The 26847-nt window shown below is 38.9% G+C and overlaps 1 protein-coding gene across 1 annotated transcript in view; it reads right to left on the reverse strand.

Annotated features, from left to right (window-relative positions):
• Window positions 1-4271: 4271 nt before the first annotated feature.
• Window positions 4272-26847, reverse strand: part of TUT7 (terminal uridylyl transferase 7) — a 46261-nt gene continuing 23685 nt past the window's right edge. The window contains exons 15-27 of the mRNA XM_065405966.1: window positions 26258-26344; window positions 23985-24085; window positions 23248-23305; window positions 22341-22444; window positions 19796-19885; window positions 19604-19717; window positions 19402-19479; window positions 18005-18182; window positions 16704-16751; window positions 16526-16617; window positions 15546-15661; window positions 12987-13309; window positions 4272-5267 (exon numbers count right to left, since the gene is read on the reverse strand). Of these exons, the coding sequence (XP_065262038.1) occupies window positions 5200-5267; window positions 12987-13309; window positions 15546-15661; window positions 16526-16617; window positions 16704-16751; window positions 18005-18182; window positions 19402-19479; window positions 19604-19717; window positions 19796-19885; window positions 22341-22444; window positions 23248-23305; window positions 23985-24085; window positions 26258-26344 (1457 nt within the window). The 3' untranslated portion in view covers window positions 4272-5199. The remainder of the gene's footprint in view (window positions 5268-12986; window positions 13310-15545; window positions 15662-16525; window positions 16618-16703; window positions 16752-18004; window positions 18183-19401; window positions 19480-19603; window positions 19718-19795; window positions 19886-22340; window positions 22445-23247; window positions 23306-23984; window positions 24086-26257; window positions 26345-26847) is intronic.

Here is a 26847-nt window from a genome sequence, read left to right on the forward strand (position 1 = left end):
TCGTGGGTAAGAACCTCACTTCTTCAGATGCATCTGAAGATGCATCTGAAGAAGTGAGGTTCTTACCCACGAAAGCTTATGCTCCCAATACTTCTGTTAGTCTTAAAGGTGCCACAGGACCCTCTGTTGCTTTTTACACATGACTGGAATACTGGTATAGAAGGGTACAGTTTGCTCTGGAAGGACAGGCATGGAAAAATGGGAGGAGGTGTTGCCTTATATATTAAAAATGTATACACTTGGACTGAGAGTGAGGTGGAAATAGGAGACAGACTGGTGAGTTTCTGGGTAAGGATAAAAGGGGTAAAAAACAAGGGTGATGTCATAGTAGGGGTCTACTACAGACCACCAAACCAGGAAGAAGAGGTGGATGAGGCTTTTTTTAAACAACTATCAAAAGCATCCAAAGCACAGGTGGTGGTGGTGATGGGGGACTTCAACTACTCAGACACCCATTGGGAAAATAAAACAGCAGGGCACAGATTATCCAACAAGTTCTTGGAATGTATTGGAGACAGTTTTTTATTTCGGAAGGTGGAGAAAGCTACTAGGGGAGAGGCTGTTCTAGATTTGATTTTGACAAATAGGGAGGAAGTGGTTGAGCATTTGAAAGTGATCATGAAAAGATAGAGTTCCTAATTCTAAGGAATGGTAGGAGGGAGAACAGCAAAATGAAGACAATAGATTTCAAGAAGACAGACTTTAACAAACTCAGAGTTGGTAGGTAAGATCCCATGGGAAGCAAATCTAAGGGGAAAAACAATTGAAGACAGTTGGGAGTTTTTCAAAGAGACATTATTAAGGGCACAAAAGCAAACTATCCCACTGCGTAGGAAAGATAGGAAGTATGTCAAATATTCAGCAAAGGCATGGGGGTGGTGCAGTGAAAGATGATCGAAGACAGACATGAAACATTCCAAGGAGACATAAGAAGGAAAAGCTGTTTTCTCTATAGCTAAAGAAAACTATATCAGGTGAGTTTAAACAACTGCCATCTTGATTTATACTTAGGAATATTTAGTATCAAAGAGTAATGGCTAACTGTGTATACAAAAGTACACCTTTGTGTGCGTGGACCATAATTGTGTGTACAAATTGGCTAACAGAGCAAGCACATAGCCTCTCTTCAGTGTCAGCAACACGTTATGAATATTACAATTAAAAAGTGCAATATGCTCTTCTAAATATGTTCAATTGGATGTCTCCATATAGAAAATCAAGGGTGTTACTAATGGAACAGACATCACATAGATAAGCAAATCGGTGGACAAACTCCCATGGACTTCAATGAGAGTTGACTCAGGCCCTCAGTCTTAAAGCAGAGTTTTTATAGATCATTTCAGGGACTTGTAATTCTAATCCTATTTACAAAAATGTAATCTGCTAAAATCCAACTGGAGAAGTGGATCATCACTGAAGGTATCCTCCACTATAATTTACATATAAGTTTCCCTGTGAACAAAAAAAAGACAATAGAAAATTGAAGCATATAAACACTAAGCACTCACCCAAATATTTTGAAACCTTCCAATCATAAATTTACTAACAAAACCCTAAATATTAGAAAGTCTGGGAATGCACAGGCAATACTTCCAGCCAACCCCCACCTGTGGTATTTAATGGTCAGTTCTATTACCCCAAATAATTGTAGGCATCTAGATAGCCATTTTAACCTAAATTCTAAAGCCAAATTTTAAATAAAATTAGACACTTACTCAAGCAGAGTCCATGCCTCAAAAATGTCAGCCTCAGATAATTATTCAGAAAAGTATTAGCATGTGAAAATAGGAAGTTGTAACAAACTATTTTGAAACCTTCATTATAATGGGTGTTATATTAAGTGCCTGTTAAAATTAACTATAGAGATGCTAGGACAGAGATGCTAATTTTCCCTGTTACTTTGAATTTTTAGTTTTCCTTTAAACTTGACACATCTCTGTACTCAGTTGCTTTCTAGATAACACATGCTGACTGCTGTGGGTATATAGCGTACATACCACAGTGTAAAGGTGATGTAACCTCAAAATGTAATGCTGTATGTTTTGAGGGAGAAAGTGTAGTGTCTGTTTAATGTTTTGCTTGGCAATATTTTCTTTTTACTGTGGTTTCTCCTCCCCTCCCCCAGGAAAATTCAGCTTTTCTGACTGTGCCATCCACTAGAGATTTGGTTATATAATCCCAGTTTTGTAAAAGTGAAGCTCCTATCAGAAAAAAGCACTACTAGCATGTGATTCCTCAGTAAAATAACTACTCTGCAGAACAAAAATCCCACCAGCTGTGAAGTGCCTTTAGGGTCACATCAGTTCTACTGCAGATTGATTCAAATTCAGTATTGTGCTTCTAAGGCTGTATTTGAAAGTTTTGGGACAAGATTCTAAAAGGAGGAGGAAATCCACACAGTAATTGAGTTTGACAGCTGAGTTGTACATGCAAATAGGCAGATCCCCTATTGTCTCTTCTTTCTAATGTATTCTTCAACACAGCATACCTTATTATTTATCTCTTACCATGTGCTGCCATTAGTGTGACTCAGATCCTTTGGCTACACACTGGCAGCCAAATTAATCATTTGGAGTTTGATTCTTTGACCTACCTTTAGATAGCTAACAAAGCGTTAAGAAATTCACCAGTCACTTAAATAAATACTAGGATTTATGTATTGGTCTACATTCTCCAACGTATCTGACAAGCAATAAACTATTCTTCAGAGCGTAACCCTATGAAATAATTATCCCCCCAGTGATGCTGAGACTAGAACTCATTTTATCAACACCTCAGCCTGTGCTCTAATGATTAGACATGCTGCCTTTATATGTATCTGAAAGGAGAATGTGGAATAGGTTATTTTTTAAAAAGTCATCCCAAACTTGTTGCAATTGATATGTAGTGTATGTTTTTGTCTTTATTACTCTGAATTTTTCTGCACCTTCCTCCATGAGAAAGCTAATTTAGAGCCTAACCCTGCATTTCCTGTGCACACAAAAATTCCTTTGGAGTTTATGGGGACTTTAGGATGAGCAAGGAATGTTAAATCATTCACCTGAATTGGCTATCCTGTCTGATATTATATTAGGATGGAGTAGTTTATCACTTTGTTTTATATTGACTGAATATCCTGATTGCAGTTGATTTGTATATTTTTATTTAATATATCTTCTCTTGAGTTAAATTGTTGCCTGTATCTTAACTACAGTCTCTTGATTACTTCAGTGGGAGCTTGACTGAGCCCTGTGAGGAACTCCCAAGTTCAGCATATGGAAGGCTTGCAGGATCAGCAAAAAAAAAAAAAATAATAATCCTGTCATATCCCATACACGAGTTGTAAAGTGAACTTCATCTCCAAAGTACTGATGGCTTTAGTAGCTTTGACATGAGCTTCAGGTTTGGGATTGTGGTTCCCAGGCTCCGGGAGGAGTCCTGCATTCATAGCTGCCTACAGAAACACCTCCCTCTCCAGCTAGCTCCCCAAAGGAACAAGAGAAAAACCCAACAATAACCTGGGCTAGAGTGGAATGGGGAAAGATGAGGGCATCCACAGAACCAGCCTACAGCTGAAGTCAGGTTGAGCAAGGAAAATTTTATACTTGAATGTTTCATGGCAAAAGGTACCAAGGGGGAAGGGAGAGGCTATGGGATAGGGAGCAAATAATGAATATCGTCTATGGAAGAGGTGTGGGGTCTCTGAATGCACTTAGCTCCATAAAAGCTCTTATCTTTCACTCTCATCCACAATCAAAGAAAACTTTGAATAGAGGGTTAATTGAGCCATTGTATACACAGAACACAGCAACTTTTATATTTTGCTGCCAGGCAAAAACAGTACAACAAAAACCGTAAGTAGCCCACAAAGGAAAGACTGAATTTTAGTTTTATGATAAAGTACCATTAGCTATGAAGTTGGAATGTTTGTCAATATCACTTCATCACCCGAATGTGGTCATTTTCTGTTAGTCTTTGACTAAAATTCCTCTTAATGTGTAAGAGAACGGATTTATGAAGTGATGAATTTTAGGCTATATGTACACACACACAATGAAAGTTGGGGACCTAACTCCCTTGGCCCCTTTGAAAATCCCAGCTTACAACTTTAATAAAGATGTAGACATTTGGTGAAAGGAACTATTAGTCTTAAAACCTTTAAATAAGTAGTTAGAGTAAAAATATATTATCCTATGTTCCTATTGAATTTTGCATTTGGAATTGTAAGTACGAGATAAGGAGAAATGTAGAAATTTCAAGTTTTAACTTTTGTTTTTTTTATTTCAAAGTCATAAATAACAGTGGTTTCATTTTTACCCTGTATTGATTCCCCCCTCCCAAACAGGGTATGAAGGTACAGTACCAGTTCCAAAAGGACTTCAAGTAAATTGTAAGATGACAACACTAATTAAATCCTTGGCTGGCAGCTGGATCCTCTTCATGTTTTAGGAAAAGAGAAAAGCATTTAACACCCCTCCCCAATTGCTGATTATCACTTTTTTCTGCCTCTTAGCAATTTTGGCTGTTGAATTTTATAGGCTATGGGAAAGATTCTTAGCAGCATCAAACAGGACTAACCTGCTTCTCAGTCTTTTACTGTACACAAGCACAGCAGCATATTAACTCAAAATCACAAATGGAAAAAAAAACAATTCAGTGGCAGTGTGTCCACAGGTGTTTCACAAAAAAGTTTACTAATGTTTGTGTTCAATTCTCTGCAGATAAAATGTTTGCAAATACATCAGTAGTAGTCCACAAACATTTTAAACACTTTACACAAGGATTCAGTAAACAATCAACATTAATAAATAGCATTTCCTCCTTCAAAAAGTCAATTTTTGAAGAAAAATAAAACATATTTGGCTTGCACACAATTTTGGTGCACTTTGAAAGGGTCAGGCTGAACATTAAAATCTTGAAAATGAGCACCTGCTCTTATCTACATGTTTTACCTAGTAAACAAATACAGACATCATGGCTTTCTATTAAAATGTTCAAATAATCTATTAAGAGCAGGAGTCCAAGGTAGGAGCACTGCATTAAAATCCATTGCCTCTGACTTTTAGCAATCTAATTAAAATAAAATACCATGTTTTCTTTAAACTTAAATTGAAGCTTTTGTGCTGCTGTCTTGTGAGCCCAGAAGCTTTAGCCAAAATGAACCTAATTTTTGAAGTGAATGGATGGCCTGTATTGCAATTTCAGAGTTCTTCAGTCCCCTCATGATTCCTGTTGGGTCTTCTTCTGTGAGGCTTTTCCCTGAGCCATGTATTTACTGGAAAGGCTGCCTAAACAGAAACCAAAAAAGAAAGTGTCACCTTATTGAATTTGTAACCAAGTAGAAAAGCAATGATCTGAACACAAAAACAAGCCATGCTTCCAAAATCTTAAGTGTGCTCCACATTTTATGTTCCACTGTAGGGGGAAAGAACAAACTGGACACACTTGGTCTGAGCCAGATTAGATTCAACCATGGTAAACTAAAGATTGACACCTCAACCTCTGACTTTCAGAGGGTCAGGGAACACCTATTTCCCTGCTGAAAGAGCATTAAGCACCCATCTGACAAAAATCAGACTGCTATGAGGTGTCAAGCTTTGGTCAGGCAAAAACAAATGCTTAACCAATAGTCATTTTTTAAAACTTGGCCATAATACCTGATTAAAATTTATTTTTTTAAGCAAGTGAAACAGGTGTGTAAGGGGGTTACTGTCCTATTCTGCTTTTAACACAGAATTCACAGCGTGGGGATCTGGTGCAAGTATAGCTCCCTTACTAGGGGATCTTTTTACTTTTCAGTCAGGCAGTAGTTTGCGTTGTTTTTAAAGCTCTCTCTTGAGCTTAACTAGGGCTACCATATGTCCGGATTTCCCCGGACATGTCCGGCTTTTTGATCTATAAATAGCCATCCGGGGGGGATTCCCCCCGGTCGGCTATTTATAGATTTAAAAAGCGGCGCTTCTCTGCTCCCCCCCAGCCCCTGCAGTCTTAGCACACCCCCAGCCCCGCAGCTGTCTTCCCCCTCCTCCCCTCCCCTGAACGCTCCGCCCCCCTGCTCCTCCCCCTCCCCCTCCCCTGCTTCCCACGAAGCAGATCTTTGCGGGAAGTCTGAAAAGAAGCAGGGGCAGGTGGGCAGCAGCAGGTAAGCTGGGGCGGGGGAGGGACGTGAGGAGGAGGGCTCCGGGGAGGCGCGGTGCGGCCCAGTCCAGCCCCGGCCAGCCCCAGGGCGGCCGGCCCAGCTCCGGCCGAGCACCTCCAGCCCGGCTCCAAGCCCCGCGACTCCGGCCGGAGCGCAGCCCGATTCCTGGGCTCTTGTTAAAGCCGGCCCTGGTCAGGGGATGGGGGGGGGGGGTTTGGATGGTTCGGGAGTTCTGGGAGGGCTGTCAGGGGGGCAGGGGTGTGGAGAGGGGTCGAGGCAGGCAGGGAGCAGAGGGGGTTGGATGGGTCAGGAGTTCTGGGGGTCCTGTCAGTGGGCGGGGAGCAGTTGGATAGGGCATGGGAGTCCCAGGGGTCTGTCTGGGGGCGGGGGTGTGAATATGGGGTGGGGGTGTGGATAAGGGTCGGGGCAGTCAGGGGACAGGTAGGGTCCTAGGGGGGCAGTTAGGGTGGGGGGTTCTCAGGAGGGGGCAGTCAGGGGACAAGAAGCAGGGGGGAGTGGATGGGGGCAGGGCAGGGGTGGGGCTAGAGCGGGGCTCCTCCCCACCCGTGTCCTCTTTTTTGATTGTGCAAATATGGTAACCCTAGCTTAACTATCCTTTGTCATGATCGGACTGCTGTCTCCTACTCTGATTGGTAGTTGGTTTGTACAGAAACTGCTTTAATGCCCTGGCCCCCAATAAATTAATTGATCCTCTGGATTTCTAGAGGGTTATTTAGGCTTTCTTTGAGGGAGGTCTCACATATGATCCTTGAAAGGAACACTCCAAGATACATAAAAAGACCCAAGTAGGCAGAAAACAGGAGGACAGAAGGGAAAGGAATTGATACAAACAAAAATTGTGTACTCTGCTGTCACCCCCCACCCCAGTTCCCCCATAAAAAACAAACCAAATAACTATTGATTGTAAATAAAGAAATAAAACTAACCAAAGTAGGGGAGAGCTGAACTGCCTCCTGGTTCTGCTGCCAGAGGAAAAAACTTCTGGTAGACAGAGGCTGGGCTTAGCCCAAAGGGTGCTAGCAACAAGTCTAAACTGCCTTCAGTATCAACACAGAAGACAGAGCTCTGTAGGTACTGTAATGTCAATTAAGAAATTCAAGTTACAGTAGATTCCGCTTATTAGCGACCCCTTGGTCAACAGCAAAATGTTGCCATTATCCAGCAGCTGCCAATAAGTGGAAGGTGGGTTTGCAAGGCTGCAGCTAAGGAAGGAAGTGCTGGGAAGTACTTTCCCTGGCTGCAGCCCTGCACCTTGCCTGCGGGTAGGTCAGCAGCAGGGAGAGGGGGCTGCACTGTACTTCTCGCTGTGCTCTCTGGGGATCACGACTCAGCACATCCCACTGCTTCCTTCCCTGGCTGCACCCCCTAGCAAGCTGCAGCCTGAAGAGCACAGGGAGAGCTACCATGCAGCTCTGGCATCCAGCTGCCCTCCAGCTACTGCCCTACAACCCCCCTCAGCTCGCAGTCCTTGTGTGCAGGCAGATTTGCAGGCAGAGAATGCATATCTTCCCACTTTTTCCCCTGTGGCTGCAGTCTTGCAAACCTGCATGTGATGGGTGCGCTCAGCATGTCCCAGTGCCTCCTTCTCTGGCTGCAACAGTGAAAACCTGCCTGCAGCTTTCTTCTTAAAAAATGTTCTTGATAAGCAGCATGCTGGTGCCAATATCTGAATCCCACTAACATTAAAAAGTCAATGGGACAGGACTGGTCCCCAGAAAAATGTTATTAATCAGAAGTTAATATCTGCGTTGCTGTTCAGTGGAATCTAATGTACAAACCTGTTTGGGGACTCAAGAACACTTTTCCTTTTTGTTTCTTTTTTTCCTCATGTAAAAGTATTCCCTAAAAGAGAGACATACAGAGATAAGCGAACATATAAAATTCAACTATGAGGCAGGGAACAGTTGATTGGATTACAGATAAACAGCGTTGTACCTACAAAAAAAAAAAAGTGTATCGTAGTTGAAAACTTGAGCCAAATTGTAGCTTGCTACTGTAAATGGTTTTAAGTATACTGAAGAAGAACGTGATTCAGAAAATTATGCAGTGTTTACCTGATTTAGTCTACCAGCATGTTTAACAGCACTGGATGAAGAAGGGGATCCACACAGACTTTCTGACTTTGATCCGCCTGAGAAATTAAAATAAAGTGAAAATTTACTGAAAAGGTAAAAATAGAATCTCCAACAACTGATCATTATCTCTAAAAAGACACTTGTATGCATGCCTCCCCCTCCCCCATCACCATAGTATCCCAGCATCTCACAATCTTTAGTGTATTTAACCTCAACAGCCTTAAGAAATAGGGAAGAACTATTATCCCCATTTGACAGAACTTAGGCACAGATAGAGAAGTGACTTGCCCAGGGTCATACAGGAAATCCAAGGGAGACCAGGGAATTGAATCATAGAGAACACTTCTGGGGCCACACAGAAAACAATTTCCAGAGTACAAAAGATTTTTCAGCAGGACCACCCTCCCCCCCACACACGTAATGATAGGCAACAGCCACCTCTCCGTGATTAATGTAGTTTACATATACATTCGACAACCTCATCACCACACTTACATGCTAGAAGTGACAAAGGTCAATATACAGCAGGTCACCTAGACTGAAAAACAGCTGAAGCTGCTCCCACCGCAATGAATACTTGAATGCAGTAAAATATATTTTAGTCTTCACTCTCCCTACGTCACACTTCAGAGACGGGACAGTAGAAGTGAATTTTTAAGAGGAATGTGAATGAGGTACGAGGAAATCTGACCAATTAGGTTTGGGAAGTGAATTCCAAGGATAGGGCACAGGATTTAAGAGAGACATGGAGAAACGTGAGAGATAAGGTGGGACTGGCAGAATGTAGCTAGCATTGGCAGAATGAGTGGGCAAGGGGAAATGTGAAAGAAGACACTGTCAAGGCTTTGCATCTCTGAACTAAATACAAGACGTTTACATCTGATGCACAGTGATGTGGAAAATTAGACAAGTGACTCAGGGTCAGAAACTGGGTGCAGCATGGATATGAAACTTCATTTCAGATCTACTTGGCTAGAATCCTTGAACACCTTTTTTTCTTCTTCACCCAAGCTTGATTAAGAAAAATACATAGAAAAAATTAGCTTTAAGCTGTTAACATGTATATTTGTGCCATTTGTCTTCTGCCAAAAGGATTACATTGTTGGTAGCATACTCTCTTGAGGTAGAAAGAGTTTGATGTCATCCAAGAGGACAACCTTATTCTTGTAAAAAAACGCAAAACAGCTTTCTTACTAGGGGCAAGTGTACACAAGAAAATTAAGTCGACCAAAGTTAGGTCGACATACAGCCACCGCAGTAATTACTGCTGTGGTTCATGTCCACACTATGCCCTCTGACGATGGTGTGCATCCCCACCAGGAGTGTTACTACCAACTTAACTGTGAGGCATTGTGGGGCACTGACAGCTGGAGCCACTCCGGGGCATGAGAGCGACTCCAGTTCTGAGTCACGTGCGGGGCTGGCAGCTTTAGTTGACAGCCAACAGGTGATGTAAGTAATGCAGTATCTACACAGACACTGCACTGCCCTAATTACATGGACCTAAGAACTACGCCTCTCTCACAGGTGGAGTTGTTAGGTCGGTGTAGTAGGCGACTTACATCAGCGGGAGAAATGCTGTAGTGTAGAACAGGCCTGATTTGAGAGACTCCTCATGGAGACGATTGGTATGACAAATGCCACTTTAAATGGCCAGGAAGAAGAGGAACTTTTTTCAGTGGCTTTAAATACTCTGGGGGCTTATGTAAAGGTTCCAAGGAGGGCATCTTGCCACTCGGGAGATTCTGTATTCCTTCAGAGGCTAGTGATTAACGAGGGGGCACCCCCTCATCTTTTCTACTTTATACGAGTCCTACAAAAAGTGGAAACTAGGTCAAATTACAAAGGATGAATAAAAACAAATAACACAAGTATATACGAACAAAATTAGAAAGGCCAAGCCACAAAATGAGATTAAACTACCTAGAGACGTAAACAGTAGACGAAAACGTTCTACAAATACATTAGAAGCAAGAGGAAGACCAAGGACGGGGTAGCCCTGTTACTCAATGAGGGGGGAATAACAGAAAATGTGGAAATGGCATAAGTGCTATATGACTTCGTTTCAGGTTTTCACAAAGAAGGTTGGTGGTGATTGGACGTCTAACAATGAATGCCAGTGAAAATTAGGTAGGATCAGAGGCTAAAATAGGGAAAGAACAAGTTAAAAATTACTTAGACAAGTTACAACGAAGCCTCCGGTGGCACCTTAAAGACTAAAAAAAATTTTTGGGCATTAGCTTTCGTGGGTAAAAACCCACCTCTTCAGATACATCAAAAGCTTATTCTCAAATAAATCTGTTAGTCTTTAAGGTGCCACCAGAGTCCTCATTGTTTTTGTAGATACAGACCAACACGGCTACCCCTCTGATATTAGACAAGTTAGATGTCTTCAAGTCACCAGGGCCTGAGGAAATACATCTTAAAATACTCAAGAAGCTGACTGAGGAGATATCTGAGCCATTAACAATTATCTTTGAAAAGTCATGGAAAACGGGAGAGAGTCCAGAGGACTGAAAAAGGGCAAATATAGTGCCCATCTATAAAAAGGGAAATATGAACCAACCAGAGAATTACAGGCCAGTCAGCTTAACTTTGGTACCTGGAAAGATAATGGAGCAAATAATTAAGAAATCAATTTACAAATACCTAGAAGATAATAAGGTGATAAGTAACAGGCAACATGGATTTTTCAAGAACAAATCGTGTCAAACCAACCTAATAACTTTCTTTGAGAGAGTAACAAGCCTTGTGGATTGGGGGGAAGCGATAGATGTGGTATATCTTGACTTTAGTAAGGCTTTTGATACTGCTTTGCAAGACCATCTCATAAAACTACAGAAACACACCCTAGATGGAGCTACTATAAAGTAGGGGCCTAACTGGCTGGAAAACCGCTCCCAGAGAGCAGTTATCAGTGGTTCACAGTAAGCTGGAAGGGCATATCGAGTGCGGTCCCTCAGGGATGAGTTCTGTTCAATATCAACGATTTAGATAATGGCATAGAGTGTACACTTATAATGTTTATGGACAATACCAAGCTGGAAGGGGTTGCAAGTTCTTTGGAGGATAGGATTAAAATTCAAAATGATCTGGACAAACAGGAGAAATGGTCTGAAGTAAATAGGATGAAATTCAAGAAGGACAAATGCAAAGTACTCCACTTTGAAAGGAACAATGAGTTGCACACATACAAAATGGAAAATGACTGCCTAGGAAGGAGTACTGCAGAAAGGGACCTGGGAGGTCATAGTGGATTACAAACTAAATATGAATCAACAGTGTAACACTGTTGCAAAAAAAGCAAATAAACTGGGATGTACTAGCAGGAGTGTTGTAAGCAAGACACAAAAAGTAATTCTTCTACTCTACTCTGCACTGACTAGGCCTCAACTGGAATAGTGTGTCCAGCTCTGGGCACCACATTTCAGGAAAGATGTGGACAAACTGGAGAAAGTCCAGAGAAGAGCAACAAAAATGATCAAAGGTCTAGAAAACATGCCCAAGAGGGAAGATTAAAACAATTGGGTTTGTTTAGTCTATAGAAGAGAAGACTAAGAGGGGGGGACATAACAGTTTTCAAATACATAAAAGGCTGTTACAAGGAGGAGGGAGAAAAAGTATTCTCCTTAACCTCTGAGGATAGGGCAAGAAGCAATGGGCTTCAATTACAACAAGGGCAGTTTAGGTTGGACATTAGGGAAAAACTTCCTAAAATTCAGGGTAGTTAAGCACTGGAATAAATTGCCTAGGGAGGTTGTGGAATCTCTATCATTGGAGATTTTTAAGAGCAGGTTAGACATACACCTGTCAAGGATGGTCTAGCTCATACTTAGTCCTGCCATGAGTGCAGGGGACTGGACTAGGTGACCTCTCGAGGTCCCTTATGATTCTAGGATACAACATCTCAGCAGGATGAGGAGGAAAGATCTGTCTGCTCAGGAAATTGGAGAAGGGATCAACCCAGCATACCAAGACTCTTTGGCAATTGTCTCCTCTTTCAAGGAGGAACTGGCCTCGTCCTAGGTGTTCCATGTCAGTCTGAAAGTCCTCCCTGAATCAGTGGTCTTTGAGAAAAAGTAGCATTGCCTCCGCAAGATAATGACAATGGCTGCTGCAGGAAATGGATCCCCTCTGCCTGGATGCTGATTTGAAAAGCTTCATTTCCATATCCTGTTGAGTAGTAACCACTTTGTGCTTATTGGGAATTGTTTAAAACCATTTATGGGGGAAGCATTTATGTCAAATGCTTAAACTTATTCAGAATGCAGTAGTTTAAGATGACGAGAATAGCTCTGCGGCCAGCCTTCATGGACGTACGATGCACTGAAATGGAATCTAAAGTTTGAAAATGGAGCTAACAGGGATTCTGAGGGAAGTGGAAACAGCCTCTGGAAACAGGAAAACTAATTCTTCCCCACACACAGGCCCAGATCCTCAAAGGTATTTAGGAACCTACCTTCCATTGATTTCAATCTAATTTAGGAGCCTAAATACCTTTGAGGATCTGGGCTATGCAGCCTGTTTTCTGTCTCTAGTGGAAATCATGTCTGTCTTTCTAGGCGACAGGGAGTGCCCTGAAGGCAGGCAGAGGACTAAGAAGGGAAATTGGACAATTGCATCCTGTCCCCTTGAAAAAGTAACATTCAGTACTATATACGCTCAGCATATTTGATGAGACATTAATCTAGACCCATTTAGTCAATCTCGTTAAATACGCCAAAATTATAGGGTCTGTTTAAGATGTCTTAGAGTGTATTTGGGTTTCATACCTGCAGCTCCTTTATACTGTGGGCACTCCTTTTTAATGTGGCCTTCTCTCCCACAGATAAAACAACGTTTTTCTCTTAAGTCCCTGTCCTCCTGCCGCTTCCACTTCTCTGCTGACTGCCTGGAAGCCTTGTCTCTTCCTGTGTCCATTGTTGCCATCCCTAGTTTGTTTTTCTGAGGTGTACATAGTATCGTTCCTTCCTTCATTGAGGTATCTTTTTCTGTAGTTTTATTTTGGGTTTCTTTGTCCTCTTTGCTTCTTTTCTCGTTATTCTCTATGTACCTTTGGTTTTTAATATCTTCATGATCATGTCGTCGTCTCAACCTGCAGAAGCAAAACAGTGACAGAAAAGCAAATAGGCTCTGTCAGTAGATGGAGACAAGAAACCTTGTGTTAAATAGTATAATCTTTAAGAAGATTTCTGCAACATGCAACAAAAATGAATAAAAGTATCTCTCTTTTTCCTAGAAATCTACATGGTGGGAAAACCAACATAAAATATTAAGTAAATTTAGTAATATTAATTTATGTACTTAAGGAAAACTTTCTGCTGAACTCTAATGGAAAATATGAGCAATATGTAGTAAAGAAGCACCATACAATCAACCATGGTTAAAAAGCAAGACATCTTTACAACCAAAGTGTCTAACTCTAGGAGTAATTTTCATGGATTTCTAATCTAGCTGTACAAACGTCTTCCTTTTTACAAAACCCTGAATATAAAGTGCTCAGTCCACAATTGAATTGGATTAAATTTGTTCAAATTTGGACTGACAGCATTATTATACAAATAAGAAAAATTATATTAAAAATTAAGGAAGAATGACATTTAGTTTAGAGCTCAGTTGAGTGCTCACACACTATATTCAAAGTTTACTTTAATAGTAATTTGGAATCTAACAAAGACAATTAACTATGCACAAACAAGTTTAATCACAATATAATAAACATCTAAAATATTACTTAAGGTGGCAATGGCTGCTGCAGTCCATCCGCTTAAGAGAAAGGCTCTAAGCAAAATGCTAAAAAGAAATTTAATGGCATTAAAATTCGAACAAATGGTGGTAGTTTCAAAAATGATTGTGTTCCAGAGCCACTTAGAGGCTTTTGAAAATATACCCGATATTCTTTATTTGTGACTTCTGCTATGTTACATTTGCTTAGGCACAGGATGCATTGGTTCTTAACCTAGATGTGAAATGGATATTGCTGAGACAATTCACTAATCAAATATAAAACAACAATATACAGAAAAGGATACTTCAGACAGTCTCTGCTTGTGTTCCTGATTTGCTAGCTGCCAAGGAAGTGTTTTGTTGCTGCTTTTTTAAAGCTTGTTGAAGATCTTCAGGCCAATTGGTTCCGCAGAAAACAGGTTTGTTTCATGTCTTTAACATGGATAGGAATACCACTGAGTCACATTTTCCCTTCAAGGAAAGCATTCTGAAGGAGGCAATCCCTTACTGCAATAGCCCATGTCCTTGGAGTCAGTTGGTGAAGAACATTATCTGATCAACACTGGACTATTTTAGCGGTTCTGCTCAAATTTTCTAACTAGAGGGATGAACTCTGATTTCTGTTACTTTTACATTTCTATCAGTAATCCAAGCCCCTTAAACACTGGGCCCTCCACTGTGTCAATTTTCACTCTCTCTCGAATCCAACATCTCAGAAATTTATACAAACCCCTTTGTATTCCTCCACCGGACTCATAATACACATGCCTGGGTTTGACTTATCTAGGCTGTAACGGAACATATTTTCCATTCACCTTCAACTAAAGCTTTTATGATTTCCTCCTCTTGAATTTATTTGCTGCTTTTCACCATTTTATGATTTTCCATCTTTAACTGCTTCAGTGGTGATTTCTGCATTACCCATTTTAGCTGCAAGCTCAGGGAGTTTACCATCTAAAGTCCAGGGTTCCTTAAAATATCAGTTTAGCATTTGTTTCCTGTAGTAATGACTGAACCTTGAACGTGTTTACCAAGTCCAGGAAGCTTTGCTCTTGTGTGTAAACTAGGCTCTGTTTTAGGGAGCAGATATCTAAACTTATGTTGTGGTGCCTTTTGCTTGCTTTTAGGCATCAGTAATCACCACAAAAGGTACTTTGCTGGGAAGCTCTTGGATTCCATAAATAGAAGCTATTAAACAAAACATATAGGAAGTTTTCATGAGCTCTCTCTCCAGCACAAAGCTAGTCAGCTTCGCATTCAGATTCTCTCCAACTAATGCTATTGCTTTTTAAACCAGAGCGAATATTATCCCTAAGATAGCTGAACAGCCCATTGGGTGAAATATGTATTTCAGAATTTATCAAATAATTTTGCTATACAAAAACACTAAAAGACATTGAGACAAGTAATAGGAGTGACAACCCAACAGAAGTTAAAACAATTCAAAGTTAAGTGAAACACTTATTCTCTGTTTAATAAGGGAAAATACTCTGCAATGTCAAATTACTATTTCTACTCTAGAATTACTTAAGGAATCCACCTTCCAAAGAACGGTAAAGAGCCCTGTACTACCAAAACCACAGAACCCTTAAAAATATACATACTTTCTCCGCATGGGACAGTCTTTCATGAAGTGCCCAATTTTACCACAAATTCTGCAGCATCTATCATTTGGGGCCAGTTCTCCTTCTGTCAGGACTTCTGGGTCAAAGAAGTATTCCTAAAAGGAAAGAATGTAGTGTTGTGCACCTATTATTTTTTTTTTCAAGACTTGGAAACCTAAGCCAGCTATGATTAGTGCTAGTGTAGACATAGCCTTTTTGTTGATCAAGGGGGTGAAAAAAAAAAAAAAAAAAAAACCTGACAAAGCTACCGCTGCTCATTCAGGATGGATTTATTTTGCTGGCAGAAGAGCTGTCTCCTGCCGGCTAAGAGTGCCTACATGGTAGACCTTTCAGTAGGTGTGCTTTGTATCACTGTTGTGGTGCCTACTGTAGAATCAGGAAGGCCATTACCTGACCGCAGCTCTACAAATAACTCAGTTTAGCCTTCTTGACCTTGTTTGTGGCTATGAACGTTCTAGTCTGAATGAGAACAAAGTTACAACCATGTTCCACGCTCTGTAATAGGATTGCAATTCAGAGCTGTATAACACGGTTACAGGTGAGGGCTTGTCCTAATTGGCTCTCTGACGCACTGGCTGCTGCTTTGCTCTAGGACAGCCTGTTTAACACAACACATTTTAGACTAAGCTGTTTGGGATAGACTACAATTTACTCTATGCTTGTACAATGGAGCCCCAACCTGGTTGATGTTACCAGGTGCTGCCACAATAGAAGTGTTAAAAAAATAAAACAACCCATCAATAACTTATAGCAAAAGCCAAAAGAACCACCACTATGGAAGTTACCACTGAAATTTGAAAGGAAACTCTCTGCTTGCCATGCATAAATTACAATAAGTTCTTAACAGAGTGCAATTGTTTTCATCTGAGCCATGTGTGAAGCTTCACAGTAGCTAAGGGACTTCGATACCAATGTAGAGGGTGAATGAGTTTGTATCGCTATATTCTAAAGACACTTACCATTTTTGAGGGATATTCTTTAGGAAATCCTTTTATTGGGGTACCAAATACCCTTCTGCCATTGATAAAAGCCTTCATTATAAAATTTGTCACTAGGAAATAAAAGAAAAAACTTAATTGTCTAAATGAACAAGACCCTCAGCAGATTTGTGCAATGCTTGTGGACCGGGTAACTTACTTTTTCTTGATAAGCCAGCTCCAAGATTGTGGTTCAAATCAAAGGGATCTGTGTGAAGAAATTTGTAGGTATTACTAAAGTTCATATGAAAGTGAAATATAAATTAAATTAATGGCGATATCCTATCTCCTAGAACTGGAAGGGACCTTGAAAGGTCATCGAGTCCAGCCCCCTGCCTTCACTAGCAGGACCAAGAACTGATTTTGCCCCCAGATCCCTAAGTGGCCCCCTCAAGGATTGAACTCACAACCCTGGGTTTAGCAGGCCAATGCTCAAACCACTGAGCTATCCCTCCCCCAAACTGATTAATATGAACACAAACAATCTAATGTTGCTATTTCTGATGCAGAATCATTACCCTGAAATTGATTTCTCCATATACTGAAAGAGAATATATTCAAAAGACAGAATCTCAGCAGTCCAGCTATGAACCAAATTGACCAAAATGTTGAAAAGGAGCAATTTTTGAAGGTGAGAGAACCCCCCCACCACCACCTTTCTATCAAAGTTAGATCAGCTAGAAAAATAATGTCTGCATTGACAAGATTTCCCACATATTGACCCTGACACAACAAAATTTCCTGCATATGGACCCTGATGAAATACAGCACTTAAATATTTGGTGAACTTAAACTAAATTTTACCTCAGAGTGATTATTCATATGCATAAAAGCTAAGCAGGTATTTACATATTTTGCGGGATTAGGGTTTCGGTCTTCTAACAAAAAGGAACTGATTTAAAACATAATGCATTGCATCATTACAACATTCTGCATAATGCTATACAAAAGCTAACTGAAGAAATGTTTCAGCCAGTCAAACTGATTTTAATTGACAGTTAATATTTTCCAAATAAGGGATACGATTATAAGAACAAAGTGGAGTTGGAGTAGAAGCAAGCTAAAAATCAAACAGATTCTGAAGAACCAGGGAAAAGATTACAGAGTGAGACAGAGACTATGGACTGAATTCCAGTTTTCTTAACCATTCTGATAGTCAGCCCTCAAACAAAAATGATCCTCTCTAAACAATGATCTCCAAACAAAATAAAGTGTAAAATTCGCTTTTCAACTTTATTTCAGTTGAAAAATAAGGGCTAAATTCCAACTCTACTGAAGTCAATGGAGGTTTTTGTGCCTAATTTCTGAAGAGTCAGGATTTCACTCAATCTATTTAGGAGGAGGAGCTCCTAATCCAGCAGGATGAAAGTGAAAAACAATATGCAAGAAGAGCAGATTCATTCAAATGGGTTTTTAAGCAATTCCATACATCAATGAGCTCTGTATTAACTCCTACAATACCTTCAATAACAATATATTTGGAGGTCCACTGCTTCTTGAAAGTTGTAAGCAGATTTTTTCTTCTGATGCAGATAACATGTTCTTTGAAATCAAATTCTTCTGTGTAGAAGCGGAGAAGTCCCAGCCATAGCTCCCCAACAGATTCAGTGTTTGAATCATAGTCTGGCCAACAGGCTGGCTGGAAGTTAGAACAAGAAATATTTTCCTCTGAGATTCAGTGATTCAGACAGATTAAGCAAATGCACATTCATAATTTGGGAGTGTTAAATTAACCACAATTGTGCATATACACAAGTTTGGTTTAGAGAGTTATTCTAAATCACTTTCCATCCTTTTATAGTTTGAAGGTTAATATTCATAATCAAATTTTGCTGTTTAAATGGTTGGTAGGTATTCTTAGTGTGAAGATTAGCAATGTGTTTTTTAAACAACTTACTGTTTATTTTTGATAGCACGCAAAATTGATATATGTATTGTTAATTTACATTTAGGCTGGGTGCCCCTTCAACATGAAGTTATTCCATTGAAGAGTTGTGTCACCTATCATCAGGTGGGGAAGAAGGCAGCAGTCTGGCACATCAGCAATTATTCTTTAACAAACCTGATATGATTACTGTTGAATGCAAAGCATTCAGGTTTCGCAAAAATATTTATTCACAGGTGTACTGGTCTCTTGTACTGTAGACGACTAACTATGTTATGGTAGCTTGACAGCACAAAACTGAGATTTTCACACATTTCCATTATATGTCAAATAATTTTAAGTGAATGGCTTTATCCCCTATACTGCCTTGGAAATCTCAGCTTCAAGTGTTTTAATAAAATCAGAGATTTATATTTTGGAAGGTCTATTGTATTTTATTAGGCTAAGCCAATAAATACGAATATGTACAGTTCTACACAAAAGTTTTCTGGCATGCCCTTTTACAAAGAAGATACTCTGCTTTCAAGTTACATGCTTGGCTCTCTGTCTTGAGTAATGTTATCCTTTTCTCCTCCAAACAAAATATCATGTCCTAAGGCACGTGGTGTTAGAACAATATCTGGCTTCATTTAACAGCTGAAAAATATTTAGCAGATTCTTTTAAGAATATTATCAGTATAGTTCTAAACATGTTTGGATTACTAAAGCGAGGTGCTGGAGTATCGCTTCACAATTCCAATTGTAAAGGCTGACACAGCTATGTCCAATAATAGCTGACATTTTATATAACTAAATGATAAGTTCTCTTTTTCAGCCCATATGCAAAATATATTAGCAAATGTCATTGTTAGTAACTAGCTTTTACATTCATCTACTGCATTTTTTGAATACATGCCTTACCAGGAGTTAGTTTCACTTTACAGAGTTATTGCACAATAATGCTATGTCAGAAAAGTGAATATAAAAGACTCACCAACTCATCTATTTTGTCAAAGAAATAAACATTCCAACCATCAACTAAAATTTCAGGCTTCTTTGGCTCCTTGTAGATCTAAGAACAGAAAGTTAACTAGTCAGTGCATGGCTGTTCAGACGATGTTTTTGATCCCTATTTTGGGTCAATAGTGCACACAAAAAATCTAACTGGGACCAATTTATTTCTTGACATACGGTACCTCTTGGAGAACAGGAATGACTGGTGGATTTCGCTGCTGAAGAAAATAAAGCACCATAAGAGTATATGCATAGGAGGACAAGCTACCTCTAGATGCATCTCCAATGTCACACATCTGGAAAGAGAAAAGCTAATTATAAAACTTTTTTACTGTGGGTGTTATCACTTCCAGAATGCCTGGAGTGTTACTCACCTTTGTAAAGACCTTCATTGTGTAACACAGATATTTTACTCTGGAATCAATCGCTGCATAAGAGGACAAGAGTCTTGTGTTATGCAGGGCCTGTAAATAAATATGGAAGTCAAGTGTGGGAAACAGGTAGTGAGGCGGAAAATGTGGTAGTTAGCTAAAGCCTCCGATCAGGGAGGCTTTGAAAATGACCTATTTACTTGAGAGGAGCACAGACCTACAATGATTCACAACCACTTGGCTCGAAAATCTTGCATATGTATGAGGGCAACTCACGCGGTTAACTAAAAAAAATTTTATTGCACTGTTAAACAATAGAATACCAATTGAAATATATTAAATATTTTCAAATATTTTGTTTTCTATTACAACACAGAATACAAAGTGTACCGTGCTCACTTTAGATCATTTTTAATTGAATTTGCACTGTAAATATGAGAAACAAAAGAAATAGTATTTTTCAATTCACCTCCTACAAATATCATCGTGAAATCTCTATCATGAAAGAAAATACAAATGTACTTTTTTTTGTTACATAACTGCACTCAAAAACAAAATAATGTAAAACTTTAGAGCCGACAAGTGCACTCAGTCGTACTTCTTGTGCAGCCAATCGCTAAGACAAACAAGTTTGTTTATATTTACGGGAGATACTCTGCTTCTTATTTACAATGTCACTTGAAAGTGAGAACAGGTGTTCACATGGCACTTTTATAGCTGGCGTTGCCAAGTATTTACGTGCCAGATATGCTAAACATTCATATGCCCCTTCATGCTTCGGCCACCATTGCAGAGGGCATGCTTCCATGCTGATGACGCTTGTTAAAAAAAATGTGTTAATTAAATTTGTGAGTGAACAACTTGGGGGGAGAATTGTATGTCTCCTGTTCTGTTTTACCTGCATTCTGCCATATAGTTCATGTTATAGCAGTCTCGGATGATGACCGAGCACATGTTCGTTTTAAGAACACTTTTACAACAGATTTGACAAAACTCAAAGAAGGTACCAATGTGAGATTTCTAAAAATAGCTACAGCACTCGACCCAAGGTTTAAGAATCTGAAGCGCTGTCCAAAATCTTAAGAGAGACGAGGTGTGGGGCATGCTTTCAGAAGTCTTAAAAGAGCAACACTCCAATTCGGAAACTACAGAACGCGAACCACCAAAAAAGAAAATCAACCGTCTGCTGGTGGCATCTGACTCAGATGATGAAAATGAACATGCGTCGGTCCACTCTGCTTTGGATCGTTATCGAGCAGAACCCATCATCAGCATGTCCTCTGGAATGGTGGTTGAAGCACAAGCATGAATCTTTAGCACATTTGGCATGTAAATATCTTGCGACGCTGGCTACAACAGTGCCATACGAACATCTGTTCTCACTTTCAGGTGACATTGTAAACAAGAAGCGGGCAGCATTATCTCCTGCAAATTGTAACCAAACTTGTTTGTCTGAGCGATTGGCTGAAATAGGACTGAGTGGACTTGTAGGCTCTAAAAGTTTTACATTGTTTTATTTTTGAATGCAGTTATTTTCTTGTACATAATTCTACATTTGTAAGTTCAACTTTCATGATAAAGAGATGGCACTACAGTACTTGTATTAGGTGAATTGAAAAATACTATTTTTGTTTTCTACAGTGCAAATACTTGTAATCAAAAATAAATATACAGTGAGCACTGTACACTTTGTATTCTGTGTTGTAATTGAAATCAATCTATTTGAAAATGTAGAAAACATCCAAAAATATTTAAATAAATGTCATTCTATTATTGTTTAACAGCACAATTAATCATGAGTGTGTGTGTGTGTGTGTTAAGTGTGCTGAATTAAAAGGCAAATGCTGCAGTTATTAGGAGCGCAGCAAAATCACTTATCTAGTTCTGCACATTAAAACCTATTTTATTCAGAAAGGAAGTGTTCATTAGGAGAGTGGGGTTACCACCTGCTCTGGTGGGAGGAGCTTATCAAGATTCTTAACTTTCATCTGTTCACAAACAATATGCAGAAGCATCCAAAAGGATAATACCTCAGAATAGTGAAGCATGAAGCTACTACTGTAGGCATGTGGTAGAGCATAAATTCTGGGACAGTTCCTAAACCCGCAATCCAGATAATCTAGAATTAAAACCCTCAGAGTTAAAAAGACTTGTGTGGCTAGATTTGAATCTGGTAAAAGGAAGGTTTTTTCCAGCTAATATTTTCTACCTTTCACCAGCCTAATTCTCCAGAGCATAAAGTGCAATGGAAAGCTACTTATTTTATAAGAGATGAGACAGCCCTGATACCTTGACAATCCCCACACTTAACACATGCAGCTATGGTCTTCTCTCTGCTCAGGATGTTACTCCTTTCCCTGCAAGTCCTACAAAAGGATCAATATACTCCAAAACACTGGTGTTTGCTATTATTAAACTAACTAAATTTACTATCATTTTAGCATAAAACGGCTGCTCTGCCTCCTTTGACTTCACCCAGAAAGAGTCAAATGGAGGACTAGAACCTAAAAATCTAACTGGAATAGATGATTTATAATCGTTATCTTACCAGTGTATTATATAAACTGATGTCTACTTCAAGACCGCTTCTCACATGGAAGAACTTGACAATTGGCACTTTAGCAGTTGTTATTGGCAAGACATTTCTTAGACCTAGGAAGGAATTTGGGCTTTCACTTTAATACAACGATAACAGTATCAAAACCACCACCAAGAGCTTACAAAAATTTCAGCAGATTTCTTTAAAAGCCTGTGGGCAGATATCAAAGCTATCTTTTAACTCTGCATATTTTATATATATTATATAAAATAAATTCATTTATTATATTATATATATATATTATAAATTAATTTATATTTTAATATTGATTTTAGACAGTTCATTATTCATAGCATTTCTGGCATTAGTTTTCACTTAACGTTAGCTGAAAACTAAACTGTTGTTTAAATAGCAAAATAGCATAAATACTTATCTGGTATAGAGTGAGTTAATTTTAAAATTTATGAAATCCTCATGAAAAGGCATTTAAATGTGATTTACAGGAATATATTGTTACATTAAACTAATGTATAGTGTGTGCCATCTTCAGCATTATTAATATTATTATTATTACTTGTCAACAAACAAACAATGGATATGTAAATACAAACCTATAACCACTGTCTGAAGGGTCAAACTTGTAACTTACAACTTGTTTTCATGTATGTTATTAACACAGTATCAGAGTTTAATTTAGGCCTGTTCCTATAAACCTTAGAACACTTCAATGGCCTAGTCATGCAATGAAGAGCTACAAATGTTCACAATCTAAGTTCCCAATCCTGCTAACTAATGCACTAAAGAGTTCAGTGTTATCTTAATATCGGTGTACTTATACCCTGAACCTTCTGACTCCATAAATAGTTTACAAATTCATGTACACAAAACTACCCACTCTTATTCTCTAGATAGTTACCTGAATGTTTCTTAAGTACTCTTGCTAATTCTTCAATTATTCTTATGCAATCAAGTCCCTGAAAAGGAGAGAAAAAAAAAAAACACATTTCAGTGCACTGATAATATCTTGTGTCAACCTCAAAATTCTAGAAAAGCTACATGTAATCATTTCTATTAGAACGTGTCCTAGCCAAGCCATTTCAGTTGATGTGCCATTCATTGCCTGTCATTAGGCTTAAAGCCATATCATTAAAAAGACACCTAAATTGTACACTGAGCGGCATTCATACCAGACAGTTTCAAAATGCAGAGTATGTTCAAGTCAACACTAAAGGATACCCTAATGTTCTTAAAAGAGTTTATAAACATGCATTTAAAGCATTTGCTAATTTATATCAACCGAAAAGAAAGACTTGCTTCTTTCTCACCCCATCTTCTTTTTCTAGCTTACCATGCATCAACACTGTGATGCTGAACCAGATGTGCCTCATTCATTTCCATGTCAAACAATATTATCACTTCACTGAAGAATCCATGAATAAGCTCAGTGGTAAAGGAAGAAAATCTTAAATCAGATTAGCTGACATAGCAGCAAGACACTAGCCAATTTACTTTTTTTGGTAGAAGTTCTATTTACATTTTCAGCTATTGTGTAAGTCCTTTTTGCAAAAGGATGTCAAGAGACAGTGTTCACAGCAACAATAACTGTGTCTACAGAATACCAGTACAAGTTATACAAAAGAGCTCTAAGTCTACCTCAGAAGTTTCCAGTCCATCAACTGTCATACAGATATCAAGGTCACTTTGTTTGAAGCCAAAGCCATTTTTTGATGAGCCAAACAAGTTCAACCTGGTTCCTGTAAAGGACATGATACTATAACCACATCTGACATACCATCAGTCCAGTTTTAATAGGTAGGGTCTGATTGGGCCAATGTTGAACACCACTTTCCTGTAATAATGGACTTTACAAGGAATATTTATTAAATATAGGGCATATTTCTTGATTTTCTATAGATAACATTATACAGTTACTGGTCTAATTCACTAAATTTTAAGAGTAATAAATAAAAGGCATTTTTGTCAAAACAATGACTAAACAATACAGCAAAATTTTCATCATTTTTGGCATTAAGAAAAAAAGGTTTGCGAACAGTAAAAAAGCAATCTTGTTTTAAAGGGGTCACTGTCAATTTGTATTTTTGGAAGTTGACTAAGCCGATCAGATAAACCACTATTTAAACAGTATATCCTGAAAATTTCCTCTTTGTCAGTTTTCTATAGAATGAGGGCTTCTCTGCTTTCTTACTGATGTTTAAAGGGCTCTTTTCAGGAACGAAGATACCGGGGGGGGAGGGAAGGAGAGAGAGCGAGAGAGCGCTATAGCGATACATTAGGTGCTGAAAAATGAACAAGTGTAAATTGAAAAAATCCCTCCCCCAATATATTCTTTCAGTTAATCTTAGGTGTTCTTTATAGCCAGAGTATGCACAAAATGTTCATATTTCAATTTGATTTACAAGATGATAGTATCCCTGCAACGTCTCTTTTCTGGCTTTCGTTAATTTTTGAACAACTTTAGTATCCTGCAGAGGCCTAGGGAGCAGGTGCAGTAGTGATAGATGATTTTCAGTCCCCTGTAGCGGTCTGAATAGTAATGGGGATTTGGATTGGAAGAGAGAGCCTGGAAGTAACTAAATCAGTGATTAGCATAGCCCCCCCACCCCTACCCTCCTCTGGTGACAAGCCACCAGTCTTAGCTATAACATGAAAATTAAGATTAAATATAAAATTTAGGATGAATATCAAAGTTAATATATTTACTGACTTTTCATAGATTTCAAGGCCAGAAGAAAACATTGTGATAATTTAATGTGACCTCCTGTATAACCATGATACTCACAGTGTTTGAGTAGTTCAGAAATAATGAATTTAACTTCATGTCACCCCTCTGAGGTAGGGAAGAATCCCCATTTTACAATTCGGAATGAAGATACAGAGATTAAGAAATTTACACAGGATCAAATGGGAGTCTGACACACCCAGGAAAAAATTAAATGGCATACTAACTAGATTATTAGCACGAGAATTTGAGCTAAATCCTTGAGGATCTGGATAAGTGATACAAGAACTCTCTTCGGGTTAAGACAAGTCTTTACAGGTGCAACAATCTTCGGCCAAAGATTCCACATCCAGCCTGCATGCAAATTTGGCAAGACTATGAACTGAAGCCCAGGTGGTTACCCTATATATTTCCAGAAATGGAAACCATAGCTCCAGTCTACTGAGCATTGCTGATAGCCAAGTGTTATGCCTCTGCTTTAGAATAATCCGAGAGCAAATTGTTGTCCTGGGCCCACACAAGATAATATGACTGCCTGTAATATACAGACAGTACATTTTTCTTTCTATACTGAGAATAAGGGCAGAAAAATAAAGCTATTGCTTAGATGAACTGAAAAGAAAGGGGATACTTTTGGCCTGATCAAAATTCCAAGATGGTGTGACAGGCGTTTCAGAAAGTCTGTAGCGGTCTTACAAGAATGAATACAATGACTGAAACAGCGAAGCTTGACTGACGAATTTGCGACGAAAATGCTAGTTATGAAAGTTTTATTATAAAATTGTGATTACTGGTTTCTTAAATGGCTGTTGTTCATTCCTGTTGATGTCATGATCTTTTCACTATTTCTCACCAACAGGATGTAAAAAAAATAAACTGACATTTTTGGAGCTTTTTGTTTGTTTTAAGAAAGAGCGCAAGCTCAAGGAGGGAGGGCATAACGTATGAGGTGGAGACATCAAGCTGTAACAGTGAGCTGAGATTATTGCAACAGAAAATATTCCAATTTAATTTAAAGTCATATAGTATAGTCTTAAGCAACAGAACAGAATATTTTAAGAAGTTTAAATTAGCTAACTTTGTTATTTATATTGGTACAATGAAATAGTTGAAAATACTAAAAAAGTGAAACAAAAAAAAACAAAAAAAAACTAAATATGAGTATGAAAAGAATCTACACAATTACCTGGAAACTCCTGTCTGATGAAGCTTTCCAGATTTTGCCGTATATGTTCACGAGCCTGATCCTCTATAATATTTGGAGCAAAATCTTCTTTAAAAAAAGCCAGAAACACACCAATTCAGGCAAAGTATGTAAAAACATTGCCACAGTTAAGTGACAGGAAGGGGAAAAAAAGGAAATTGATGTGGGAGGGGAAGAGAGGGAAGAGTAGGTGGAAGAAGAGAAATACTACGTCAAAGAAAAAAAAAACACATTAGGAAAACAGTACATTTTGTCCGGTCAGAAGTGAAGGGTGCCATATTGAAAGACCAAATAAATGGGGGGAAATGGTTCAAAAAAATCTGAAATCAGCATATTGTTCTTTGTAGAAATATGCTGCCTTGTGCTTTCAAACAGCAGTTTCTGGTAATGAGATACAAAATACCACACAAACAACCGCACTAAAGAGTGTCGGACAACATTTTTTGAAAAAGGATGCCTCATATAGGCTCTGAAGTCTATGTGTAGATGCCTAAATTTCAAGAATATCAAATATCCAGCAGCTTTCATTGACTCCATGTTTAATTCAAGGAGTCATGAGATCAGCCTACACA

Source organism: Emys orbicularis, chromosome 6, assembly GCF_028017835.1.
Source record: "Emys orbicularis isolate rEmyOrb1 chromosome 6, rEmyOrb1.hap1, whole genome shotgun sequence".
Lineage (NCBI taxonomy): Eukaryota > Metazoa > Chordata > Testudines > Emydidae > Emys > Emys orbicularis.